Source organism: Zalophus californianus, chromosome 2 (genome assembly GCF_009762305.2).
Source record: "Zalophus californianus isolate mZalCal1 chromosome 2, mZalCal1.pri.v2, whole genome shotgun sequence".
NCBI lineage: Eukaryota > Metazoa > Chordata > Mammalia > Carnivora > Otariidae > Zalophus > Zalophus californianus.
Window position 1 is genome coordinate 143,709,152 of NC_045596.1, and position 13,875 is coordinate 143,723,026.

The 13,875-nt window shown below is 36.5% G+C and overlaps 1 protein-coding gene across 7 annotated transcripts in view; it reads right to left on the reverse strand.

Moving 5' to 3' along the window:
* NEK1 (NIMA related kinase 1) overlaps positions 1 to 13,875 on the reverse strand; it is a 216,804-nt gene that overhangs the window by 146,322 nt on the left and 56,607 nt on the right. For 5 of the 7 annotated variants that reach the window (XM_027599176.2, XM_027599175.2, XM_027599177.2 and 2 more), the window contains exons 13-16: positions 2,926 to 2,985; positions 2,619 to 2,678; positions 2,480 to 2,527; positions 2,239 to 2,313 (exon numbers count right to left, since the gene is read on the reverse strand). The exons of 1 other annotated variant lie outside the window; for it this stretch is intronic. In XM_027599176.2, coding sequence (XP_027454977.1) covers positions 2,239 to 2,313; positions 2,480 to 2,527; positions 2,619 to 2,678; positions 2,926 to 2,985 — 243 coding nt within the window. Of the gene's footprint in view, positions 1 to 609; positions 1,035 to 2,238; positions 2,314 to 2,479; positions 2,528 to 2,618; positions 2,679 to 2,925; positions 2,986 to 13,875 lie in introns of those variants that run through there. One more of the 7 variants, XM_035726180.1, reaches the window with a different exon arrangement.

The window sequence follows — 13,875 nt, forward strand, 5'->3', positions numbered from 1 at the left end:
AATCATAGCTTTAGACATCATAGAAAAAAAGACATTTTATTGCACAGAAGATAAACGCAAAAGAAGAAGAAAAAATAATCAAATTCTCAACACTAACCACATACTTGATATAAAATGCTTGACAAGATCTGAGGGCCTAATTTTACTTTCCAATCAGGTAAGATATGGAATTAGTTACTTTATTTTATTTTTAAAGATTTTATTTAGTTGACAGAGAGAGAGACAGCGAGAGAGGGAACACAAGCAGTTAGGAGTGGGAGAGGGAGAAGCAGGCTTCCCGCTGAGCAGGGAGCCCGATGAGGGACTCGATCCCAGGACTCCGGGATCATGACCTGGGCTGAAGGCAGATGCTTAATGAATGAGCCACCCAGGCACCTTGGAATTAGTTATTTTAGAATGGGCCAAATTTTGAGTCATTCCTTGTCATTCACGAGGTAGTAAGCTCTACTTTCAAGTAAAGCAGATAGTGCAGCACAAAAAGGGTAAAGTGTAATTTTAAAGATAAATTTATATTACTAAAAACAGTATAATATACTAATACAGAATTAGAAAAAGTGACTCTTACTGAATTATTAATATGTAATATGAAAAATGTGAAAGCCAGGACAGAACACACATATCTATATAAAACAAACTTTTATTCAAATCATAACTTTGGGGGAAAAGAAGCAAAAAAGGTAATCAAGTCAATTTGACAAATCTATTCAACACCTAAATACCAAGTTTAATGAGCTTGGGTCAAGGAAATTCACAATTTAAAGACACGTTGACTAAAAGTTGACTGGATAACATTTAAAATTATAATACAGAGGAATAAAAGTATATTCATTTTTTTACTGCTGGGTAACAAATTACCACAAACTTAGTAGCTTAAGGTAATACCCATTTATTATCTCACTGTTTCCTTGGCTCAAGAGTCTGGATGTGGGTAGCTGGGTCTCCTGCTCAGGATCTCACCAGGCAGCAATGAAGGCATCAGCCAGAACTGCAATTCTCATCTGAGGCTCAGGATCCTCTTTCAAGTTCACTGGATCCTGGCAGAATTCATTTCCTTGTGGCCATAATGCTAAGGTCACCACTTTCTTGCTAGTTGTTGGCCAAAGGGGACTATCAACTTCTAAAGGCCACCTATACTTCCCTGCAACATGAATGTTTGCTTTTTTCCAGGCCAGCAGAAGCATGTCTCTCAGACTTTCTTCTCCCCTTCCAGTCTGCTATGAGGGAATCTCATCAAATGTCAACAGTAATCACAGGAGTGACTATCCCATCACCACTTACAACTAACAAAACCTAATCAAGAGAGCTGCAATACCTTCATAGGGTTCCGCCAAGGGGAGGGAATACAAGGTATCTACACCAGGAATCAGAAATTTGGGGGACCATCTTAGAATTCAGCCTACCACAGATATGTAAAGGATGCTACAAGAGCAGAAGAGGAAATATACGGTTCAGATAAGCAGAACAAAGAAAGAAACAGGAAGTTAAACCTATGAGTCCTTGCTAGTCACACTCCAGGCATTGTTCTTGAAATTTTTTTCTTTTCTTTTCTTTCTTTTTTTTTTTTAATGAAGAAGTTAAGGCTCAGAAAACAAGTAACTTGCCCAAGGTTAAAGAGTCTAGATCTACCCAAAAGAAATCTCAATATATCTAGATAAATGATTAGCTACGTAATCTGCTATCTAGGTAAATCACTGGATGTGGTACTGACAGTGAAGGGAGGGGTGCCATCAAGTAAAGAGAAACACAGTGCAAAGACAGAGATTAGGCAGGCTACACACAATAAGAAAATTACAAGTATGGTCTTTAGTTCAGCCTCACTTGAGCCCATAGCGAGGGGTAGGGAATGGATAGAGATGAACTTAGAGAGATAGGCAGGGGCCAGACGAACAAGGATCTTAAGGAAACTTAATCTGTAAGGCTAGATGAAGCAATAGAAGGATTTTAGGGAGAGGTGTGACAAATTTGATTTGATTTTAAAAAGATTCTTCTGGAAGGAATAGTATATCATAGCCTTCACATCAAACTTAAACAATTTAACAGTGTCAGATATTAGTTATCAATACAAATTATATATCAAATACATGTAGGAAAACTAAGAACTTGTAATAGATGAAGAATTCTAGGTAAAAAGTTAATACCTCCCCCCCTCCTAAAGCCAGTTATATACATTTCAAAGAGCAAGGTGACACTGGAGGAAAAAACCGCAGTAGTGTAACCACATGGGTATCAAATGCCTACCTTTACTTCACCACTTCCACCAGTACTTAGCACGTTTCTCCATCCTTGTTCCCTGGCCCTATTTATTCTCTCCAACTTTTGGGGAAAAGAAACAAACAAAACACAATGCAAGTATTTAATATAAAATACATGAAATACGTTTATTAACACAATGGAAATCAGTGTATTCCTTTAGGGAAAAAAAAGCATGTGTGTGGGGAGGGGGTAGGATGTACCACGGAAAAATGGATTATCCTCTTACCCTTTCCTTTTCCTGTCTTTTCATCTGCTCGGCCTTCATTAAACTAATCTGTAACAATTTTAAAGACAAACTTCTTAGAACTCTTGAAACTATTATCACCTACAACTTGGCAAGGAAAGAAAAAAAGCAAAAAAACTACCTGATCCTTTTGTTTCTTTTCTTTTTCAATAAATTCCAACCTTCTCTTTCTTGCTGCTTCCTTAAATAAAAAAGAACATTTTTATCAATAGTAATTCCTACTTTTTCTAGTTTCATTAGGAAAGTTAGTATACCAACGGTAGAGGTAGGCCCAGGGAGATTAGGAAGGAAAAAAAAAAAGGATTAAGTTAAAGGTTTATTTGTTTGAAAGAAATAAGGAGGAAAGGTTTGGAGGTTTTATAAGATTTTGTCTTTTCTTAGAATTGTTTTTGCAAAGCTTTAAAATAAGCAGACAGATGTCTTTATACCTCAAACATTTTCCTCCTTTCTTCTCCAGGATTCACTTTCTTCACTGGAATTTGATGGGCCTGGACAAAAAGTAAAACTACAAATTAGATAAGAATTTTGAGGTACATATTTGAACAATTCAAATTTGTGGAAATTTAAAATAAGGAAAAGGTGAAGCCAAATACTGCCATGAAAAAAAAAATACTGCCATGACTCTGTTTCAAAATATATTATCCCTACAGTAATACAATAATAGTAAGGAACTTTTAACACCTACTTACATCAATGGATAGATCATCCAGAAAGAAAATCAACAAGGAAACAGCTTTTAAAATCACACTAGACCAGATGTACCTAACAGATACATACAGAACACTCCATCCAAAAACGTCAGAATACACATTCAAGTGCACATGCAACATTCTCCAGAATGTTAGGCCACAAAACAAGTTTCAATAAATTCAAAAAGATTAAAACTATATCATGCATCCTTTCCAACCACAATGGTATGATTTTAGAAATCAATCACAAGAAAAACTGTGGAAAGAACACAAATACAAGGAGCTAAATAATAAGCTACTAAACAATGAATGGGTCAACCAAGAATTCAAAGAGAAATAAAAAAAATACATGTAAACAAATGAAAATGAAAACACAACAGTCCAAAATCTTTGGGATAAAGCAAAAGCTGTTCTAAAAGGGAAGTTTATAGCAATACAATCCTACCTCAAGAAACAAGAAAAATCTCAAATACAAAACCTAACCTTATACCTAAAGGAGCCAGAAAAAGAACAAGGCCCAAAGCCAGGAAATAATAAAAACTAGAGCAGGAAAAAACAAACAAACAAACTATATATATATATATAATCCCTAAAAATAAAAGAATGACTATAGTGTTCGATATGATGTTAAACAAAAAGGAACCTTAGATTCAAAGAAACCGTGGAAAAGGGTTCTTCCCTAATCACTAAGTTCTGTCCTCAGATACAGATGTTAATTTTCAGTTTTCTAATATGAAAACAGAATGTCATTTAGAAAGCCCAATATTGAAGAGATAAATTTTTAAAAAGTAGTTATACATGTTCACTATACAAAATTCAAACAATAGTAAAGTTAGTCTACTTCACTCTACCTTCTAGAGGTAACCACTGTCAATATTTTCATGAGTCTCCTTCCAAGACATACTTAAATATATACACACTTAAATATATACATAACTGTATACATACACAGAATTTTAGCTTTTTATGCTTCTTACATAAATGTAATAAAAATGTGTTATTAGATGGAAAAATGTTTTTCACTATTAACAATGTTCCTTGACATTTCCACATTGTAGTAAGCAAATTAACAATGGCAATATTCCATACAATGGATATAATTAATTAATTTTAGCATTCCTCTAGGGATGGATAACTGGGTGGTTCCACTTTTTTCCTACTCTATATGCTTTAAGGCACTTCCCTGTACATACATCTTTGTGCCATATGCAAGCCTTTCAGAAGGGCAATTTTTCTAGACATGAAAGTACATGTCTAACACAACTTAAAATGTTGAGAAAAACTGCCCTCCCAAGAGTCTGCACCAATACTCCCACCAAAGAGCTCTTTTACTCACAGTCTCACAAATACTATCAATCTATCTTGAATTTCTGCTTTTTACAAAGGATAAGAATATCTCCCAGTATAGAGATATTAACATTTCTCCTTTTATATACCAACTGTTCATCTAATTGTGGGGTTGTTCAATTTTAGGAGCTCTTTGCATATTGCAGACAATAAGACTATTACAGATGCTACAAATACTTTCCCCATTCTTTTAGATGCTGTTTGTTTTATCTTTCACCACACAGAAGTTTGTAATTTATATATGGTTAAATCCGCCAATCTTTTCCTTTGTGATATCTGCATATATTGTTTTGCTAAGGAAGAAATTTTAACCTAGATATATTTTGTTTCTGCCTTAGTTTCATTTTTATATTTAGATCTTTAATTTATATTTAGATTTTTAAATGTTTGTAGTTAGACTTTTATTTTTAGGCCCATCTAAAATAAATTTTTATTCATAATGAGCTGGGAATCTAAGTTTTTTCTAGGATTTCTAGGCAATTCAATTATCCCCTAACAATTTATCGTCTGATACATCTTTTTTCCCACTGGTTTAAAATTCTTCATATATCATATAATAAATTCACACACTCATATGGGTCAGTTTCTAGAATTCTCTATTCTCTTCCACATAACCATCTCTTTTTTTTTTTAAACTGGGATATAAAGTCACCTATAGGAAAGTAGATAAAAGATCTACTTTGAGGTTAGCAAAATAAAGGAAATACCCATGTAGCTACAACTCAAGTCAAACCAACACCCAGAATCCCTCCAAGTGCCCTTCCACAAATTCTACCTCTACCACAGAGGTAACCACCATCCTGACTTTTTAACTACCATCTTGCTTTTCTTTATTGTTTTGCAACTTACATATGCCTTCCTAAACAATACAGCTTAGTATTTTTCTGATTCTGAGTTTTATATGAGTGGAATTATACAACATGTATTCTTTTGTATCTTGCTTCTGTTGATTAATACTGTTTTGGTGATTTATCTATGTTATTGTTTCTATCTACATTTTTTTTCACTCATATACACTATTCCATTGACCTTGATTCCTTTCTTAATCAGTTATCTTATACCTTTCTCACTAAGTCTATTCTAAAGAATTTCAACGAGTTTGTCACTATTTCTTTCCATTTCATTTTGTAACTGATTATACATTTTTGCATGTGGAATTTGTGTCAGGCTACTTTACTGAATTCATTAATAGTTTTCTGCTGCTTCACAACAATTTTCTAGGTAAGTAAATATATCATCTGTAAATAATGTCTATGTTTTCTCTCCTCTACCAATACTTATGGTTCATATTTCTGTTTTTAATTGCACTGGCTAGGACTTCTGGCCTAATATTAAAAAAAAAAAAAATCAAGCAATCATAGCAAATATCTTTGTCTTGTTCCTGACTTTAATGGTAATGTTTCCAATTGTTCATCCTTATATACAATCCTTGACATAAGTTTCAGGTATATATAACTGTATCAAGTTAAGAACTTTCCCTTCTATTTCTTGGATCAAAGAAGTTCTTGGTTTGTTTTTTTTTTTTAACTACTTGGAGGTATGATTGACATACAGAAAGTTATACATATTTAATGTATACAACCAAAGAAATTTTTAAAACAAAAATCAGTGAGGGTGCCTGGCTGGCTCGGTTGACAGAGCATGCAACTCTTGATCTTGGGGTTATAAGTAAGTTCCAGCCCCAAACTTCCTCTAGTTGGAGCTTACCAGTAAGTGGTGTTGGAAAAGATACGTGATCAGACGTTAAAATGTTCTGTATTATAAAAATTAACCCTTTTTAAAAAGTTACGTGTTTCAGGTCCAGTTTTAAACCAGTATGAGAGAGCTTTAGGATAAAAGAGGTAGAAGGGGACAGGGACTGCTAAAGGCCTTAAGGAAAAACTAGTATGGCCTCTTTTTAGAGATAAGTAAACTATAACCCAGACAGATGAGGTTAAACTAATTATTCCTGGAGCAGGATGAAATCTGAAAAGCTCACCAGGCCTCAGCAATCTTAAAAAAAAAAAAAAAAAGCCTAAAAAAATAAATATATAAAACAAAAATTAGTTTAAATTTTACTGAACTTTCGGTATCTACTGAGATAATTTATATATGGTTTTCTCTTCTAATCCGCTAAGGCAGTGAAATTATAGTAATCATTTTTCTACTATTGAACCATCTCCCTGTATTCCTGAAATGAGTCCTATTTGATAATTATTAAATTATTCTTTTGATAAACTGCTTGATTTGTCTTTTTAAAAATAGTTTTTAAGGATTTCTACATGTGTGTTCATAAGAATAACTGACACATGGTTTTCTTCTCATTTTTATCCTGTGCTAAATACTCAAATTTTGTAATCAAGGTAAAGCCTAATGTATGATCAAATCTTTAAACAATTCAAAATATAATCCTATATAGCAAAAAAGATAAAAAGTATTAACAGGAAACTCTTATCTATCATGTACCAGTTTTTACATTTTTTCAATTACCTTAGGAAAAAAAATGAATATAAAAAACACTATACAAAACTGTTTATTTACTTTGTTGAGTTTCAATACAAAGAAAAGCAGATGTTACTTTAAAAAATTACTTCAATGATCATTTACATTATTATCAAAATCATTCAGCATTTTATTGTCATTAAAAAGGTCTTTGGCAACAATTCCATTTTAATAGCAGCTGTCTTTTAGCAAAAGCCAATGTTACTTTTATATACCACTCATTGCACCACTTTTTTAAATTTTATAAAATGATCCAAAGAAGTAAGCACTAACATTCTAAAAGGCAACTCAGAATAAATGAGTGACCCTCAATTAATATGAAGTTAATAAAATAAAAAAAGAACTAGAAAGACACACAAAAGTTTACTTATACTAAAAGAATTCCAAAGATCTTTGAAGTTTCTTCTTCAGAAACCAACATGATATATAATTCAAACATAATTTCCTCCTTACAAAATGTAACTTATTTTAATGAATACATTACTTAATATGAGCACAATAAAATAATGCTATTTAGAATATGTAACACTACCCCCATGTGTTGATAAACTGATAAAATGAAAATGGTTCTTTTTATAATGTACTTTGCCAATTTAATTCATGATCATAAAAACCAAATCCATTTTAATTTTTTTAATTAATTTTTTAAAAAAATTTTATTTATTTAGTTTTGCAAGAGAGTGAGCGAGTGAGAGAGCGAGCATGAGCAGGGAGGAGGGTCAAAAGAAGCAGACGCCCCGCTGAGCAGGGAGCCCAAGGCAGGAGTAGATCCCAGGACCCTGGGATCATGACCTGAGCCGAAGGCAGACACTTAACAGACTGAGCCACCCAGGTGCCCTTAATTTTTTTCTTAAAGTAAGCTCTATGCCCAAGGTGGGGTGTGAACTCACAACCCTGAGATAAAAAAGAGTCGTATGTTCGCATACTGAGTGAGCTAGCCAGGTCGCATACTGACTGAGCTAGCCAGGTGCCCCTAAACCAAATCCATCTTATTGATACAGTGTAAGTTAGTTTAAAGCTGCACAAACAATGTGGTAAATGGTACTAAATCTCACATCATAAGTAACCCAGGAGCTTACTACCTGAGAAGACCCAAGTAGTAGGTTCCCAGAACCATCCCACGCCCTCACTACATTATTAGTTCCTAACTCCTAATTTCTAACTTTGGTTAGTTATTTTAATTCAACCCCCACTTAAATTAACCAAATATCTTGCCACTTAACTGCAGAAATGGCACTAGGGCCAATGAAATGACAAAAATACTGAAATATTTAAAGAACAGTAACTTTCCAATTTCTTCTAAAAGTAACCAAGAGTAAGAAATAAATATATGTCACATCCAGACCCAGTAAAGATACATACTCTGTGTAGCTGGTTCTCTTACTCTCCATCTATTACTAAAAGAAGTCTCTGTTCTTTAACCACTAAAAAGATTTTTCCATCACAAATAGAGACCCCAAATTTTAAAATAGTCAAGGGAGAGAGCTGGGGCCACTGTTACTAACACGTAAGAAAAAAATAGAAACAATGTTCTTCATAGTATTTCAAAGTTAATATTTCAAAGTATGTGATGCATATAAAATTTAAAGTAGTGGGTAATGTTACACAGAAGCTCTGTAAAAATACACATTCCTTCCACACAAAGGAATATTATTTGGCAATAAAGAAGAATGAAGTACTGATACATGCTACGACATGGTACATGTTATAACCTTGAAAACACTGTGCTAAGTAAAAGGATCCAGTCACAAAAGACCACATATTGTATGATCCCATCTACATAAAATGTACAGAATAAGGAAATCTACACAGAGACAAAGGTAGGTTAGTAGTTGCCTAGGGCAATGGGGGTAGGGGAAAAATGGGGAGTGAAAGCAAATGGGAAAAGGATATTTTTGGAGGTGATGAAAATGTTCTAAAAATGATTGTGGTGATGGTTACACAACTCTGTGAACTCACTAAAAACCATTTAATTCCAAACTTTAAATGGATGGCTGTGAAATAAATCTCAATAAAGCTATTTTTAAATATATATATCCCCAAGAGTTGCAGAATCAAATTTCTGGACAGAGAGCCCTGCATTCTATATTTTGAAAGGTCCCACAGCTTAACTCTTACCAGGTCTCAAAATCTTTGAACTTCAACATCAATTTAAAAATATTAACACAAGTAACAGAGATCTCACTTTAAACAAACAGCTTTTAAACAGATTACCCAATAGTGAGCAGTAAGAAGAGTATGTTTAACTAAGGTACCTACATATTCTTAGGTGAGTTAAATGAAGACACCAATTATATTCATCTTTTGATGCTCCACTGCCACATAAACAAGATACTCAAATATTTGTTTTTTGTTTTTTTTTTTACTCAAATATTTGTGAAATAAAAATACCAAGCTGTTTCTCTGAGATCACACAGGTATTTTCAACTGTATCTACCCAAAGAGAAAAATATGGTAACATAAAACACTGCATTAAGAGAAATGTCTTGTTTTATGGTTCTTTTTAAAAATCAGAACCAAAATACTAAAATCTATTCATAAAGCTCCCTCTGCTGGCACAAGAACAGAATCCGTTAAAAAAAATACATGGGGCACCTGGGTGGCTCGGGTCATGATCTCTGGGTTCTGGGATCGAGCCTCCTGCTCGGCAGGAGGCCTGCTTCTCCCTTTCCCACTCCCTCTGCTTGTGTTCCCTCTCTCACTGTCTGTCAATTAAATAAATAAATAAAATCTTTTAAAAAAAAAATTACAGGAACTGAAGCAAAGAAAGTTTCTATGACACGCAAATATTTTTATGATATGCTGAGTTTGAATAACTTAGTATGTTATTAGCTTAAATTTTTCCAATTAAAAAGTGACAAAACAGGGGTGCCTGGGTGGCTCAGTTGGTTAAGCCTCTACCTTCAGCTCAGGTCATGATTCCAGGGTCTTGGAATCAAGCCCCACATTGGGCTCCCCGCTCAGCAGGGAGACTGCTTCTCCCTCTCCCGTTCCCTCTGCTTGTGCTCTCTCTAATAAATAAATAAAATCTTAAAAAAACAAAACAAAAGTGACAATATCATTAAGTGGTTATGGTTTTTCTTATGAACTTCTCATTTTCAAGCTTTCACCTCCTTCATGAACACACCAACTTTACACATATTTATGGGAGCAATTTCTCCCAGAGAAGAACTGAAGGCTAACTGAACAGCTTCTGTGTAACAAAAGATAGAACAAGAGAGACAAAGACATGGTAAAAAAGGGAAGCCCCAGCTCCAATGCTGAGAACTGCAGTGGGAAGGGATAGTACTGAGGGACTGGGAGCAAACAGGTCTGCCCTGGGACACAGAAAAAAAGCCAGTTTAAAAGAACAACTAGTATTTAAAAGATCCGGCCCTAGAACTCTGTCAAACAACAGAGAAACAACTACAACTCCGTCTAGGTACAAGTGGCGGGAGACTGCCATGGTTTACACTCCCCCTCCACCATGAAAGCACAGACCAGATTAAGGTACAAACACCAAAGCTGGCCTACCCACCTCATCATGCTCTGGGTCTCTACCCCACAGCAGCCCCAGAGGTTCTGGAGCTTTAGAAGAGCAACCAGCATATAAAAGGGCCAGCTCTAAAACTCTACCAAGAGGCAGAGAGAGCTGCTAGCACTCTTCTGGGCCAAGTCAGAGGGGCTAGTGAGCAACACAGTTTAGACCCCCCCTCCACCTTCGTAATGGGAGCAGGGTCCTGGTACCCTAACTGGCCTGCTGCTTCAATGGGCCCTGGGCCTCTAACCCATACCGGATCCAGCCATCAAGGCAACCAGAGGGCAGTGCACATGACACCCCTGGTCAGAACTTACTACAGCTCCAGCTTTTGTGCCAAGGTGACACGGGTGTGCAAAAGCACCCCAGAACACACAGGCCCAGACCACTATGGTTTCAGACAGCTTACTAGGGTACCTCTGGTGCACGGTACTATAGGACCTCCCAGCTGATGCCTGCTTCAGCTTAAGCTGCCATGCCAGGGTGCTCCCTGCACAAAGGCCCCAAAATACCCTACCTGTACTGGCCTCAGCTCTGGTCACCTTGTCAGGGCACCCTCTATGCAGAGTCCTAAAACACCCCAACCTATACCTAGTTCAGTTTCACCAATCCAATGTGCCCTTTGCATGTAGAACCATGGGACTCTCTGTGTTACAGTGTGTTGTCTGCTTCAGCGATCCTGACAGGGTGTCCTCTACATGTAGGGTCCCCAGACACTCCCTCCCAGGCCTGCACCCAGTTTAGTTTTAGCTATCCTGCCAGGGTGCCCACTGCACTGAGAATCCTAGGATCCATTGCTTGGACCTGTTTCAGCTTCAGCTGTCCTGCTAGGGCACCCCCTGCACAGATAGCAACAGGACCACTCTGGCCCACATGATCCCAACAAGGCAGCATCAGCACAGAATGCCCTGTGACCTCCAGGCCACATCAGCCACAGCTCCAGCCAGCCACCACAAGTCATCAAGCACACACAGTCTACGTAAGGGACAACCATATTCAAGACCATTCCTTCAAGTTAAGGAAAAAATCACTGTTACACATATTCCATAGAAACAAACACAGAAAGGCAAGCAAAACAGGGAGACAGAAGAATATGTTCCAAAAGGCCACTCCTTCAAGACTGGGAGAGGTACTCTGACCCAAAATATAGAAACAAATAGAGAAAGCAAAATGGGGAAAGAGAGAAATATGTTCCAAACAAAAGAACAAGACAAAAATCTCAGTAAAAGACCTAAAAAATATGGAGGTAAGTAATCTATCTGATAAAGAATTCAAAGTAATAGTCATAAAGATGCTCACTGAACTCAGGAGAAGAATGGGTGAACACAGTGAGAACTTAGACAAACAGAAAGGAAACATAAGAAAGTACCAAACAAGTCAGAGCCGAAGAATATAAAAACTGAACTGAAAAACACACTAGAGGGGTTCAACAGCAGACAGGATGAAGTACAAGTACAGATCAGTGAACTGGAAAATAAAACTCACCCAGACAGAGCATCAAAAAGAAAAAAAGTGGGGCACCTGGGTGGCTCAGTCAGTTAAGCGGCTGCCTTTGGCTCAGGTCATGATCCCAGGATCCTGGGAACAAGCCCCGCACTAGGCTCCCTGCTTAGGGGGGAGCCTGCTTCTCCCTCTCCCTCCGCCTACTTGTTCTCTCTATCTCTCTGTCAAATAAATAAATAAAATCTTTTAAAAAAAGAATTAAAAATATAAAAATAACTTAAGGGACCTCTGGGACAGCAACAAGTGGAATAACATTTGCATTATATGAGTACCAGAAGGAAGAGAAAGAGAAAGGGTTAGAAAATTTAATTGAAGAAATAATGGCTGAAAACTTCCCAAACCTAGGGAAGAAAGTAAAATCCTGGTCCAGGGAGCCAAGAGAATTCCAAATAAAATGAACTGAAAGAAAGCTACACCAACACACATTATAATTAAAATGTCAAAAATAAAGAAATAATCTTAAAAACACCAAGAAAAAAGCAAATTGTTACATACAAGAGAAATCCCAGAAGGCTGTCATTCAATTTCTCAGCAGAAAGTTTGTAAGCCAGAATGGAGTGGCATCACATATTCAAAGTGCTAAAAGGGAAAAGTTTACAACCTAGAAGACTCTACCTGGCAAGATTATCATTCAGATTTGAAGAAAAGATAAAGAGTTTTCTGGACAAACAAGATAAAGGAGGTTATCACCACTAGATCAGCCTTACAAGAAACGTTAAAGGGATTTCTTTAAGTTGAAATGGCAATAATTAGTAACAAGAAAACATACAAAAGTAAAAATCTCACTGGAAATGGTAAAAACTGGATTAATCACTTATAAAGATACAAATTTAAAAGAAAAAAGTAGTAAAATTAACTAAAACTACAATAATTTGTTAAGGGATACATAAAACAAAAAGATATAGTGACATCAAAAATATAACATGTGGAGGGGGAAATGTAGTGTTTTAGAATGTGTTCAAATTTAAGTTGCTATCAACTTAAGCTCTCATACACATAGAATGGTATATGTGTGAACCTAACAATATCACAATGCAAAAGTTTATAGTAAATGCACAAAAGAAAATGAAAAAAATCTAGAGATGACATTAAAGAAAGTCATCAAACCACGAGGAAGAGAAAAAGAGAAGAAAGAACAGAAAGGAACTGTGTAACAGCCAGAAAACAACTGACAAAATGAATAACTACGTATGTATCAAAAATGTAAATAGACTACATTCTCCAGTCAAAAGACACAGAGTGACTGAACAGATTTTTTTCAAAAGACACACTGAGGAGGCAGCAAAGTCGGTGGAGAAATAGGGGACCCTATTCCAACCGGTCCCCTGAATTGAGCTGAATATCTACCAGACCACTTTGAACACCCACGACATCAGCCTGAGATGTAAGAAGATCTATCTGGATCTCTACAAACAGAATATCACAGGTGGTTGGTTTTGAGGTATGAAGCTGGGAGCTGTGATTCTGTGGGCAGATATTGGAAGTAAACGGAAGGGGGAGGGAGCCTTCGGGATCCTGCACAGCCAGAGAGTAAAAGCCTCCCACGCTGAGGACTGGGCAGAGTCTCACAGACCTGTAGTGGTGGGGAAAGGACTTTAGGGCATACCCCTCACCCCCGGACTGAAACCTGGAGCTGTGGGGGACACACAAGCAAACTGGTGGTGGCAGGCAGTTTTAGAAACACAAAGGGGAGAGACGCGCCCCAACCTGGAAGCCAGGACTGGGAGTGCTGCTGAGGAGCGCACAATGCAGGATGCTGCAGTTTTAGCAGTACAGAAAGAAATGGAGATAGTGTGGCCTGGAGAGTTCACTGAAGAACAGACCGCGATCTCTCTGCTCTG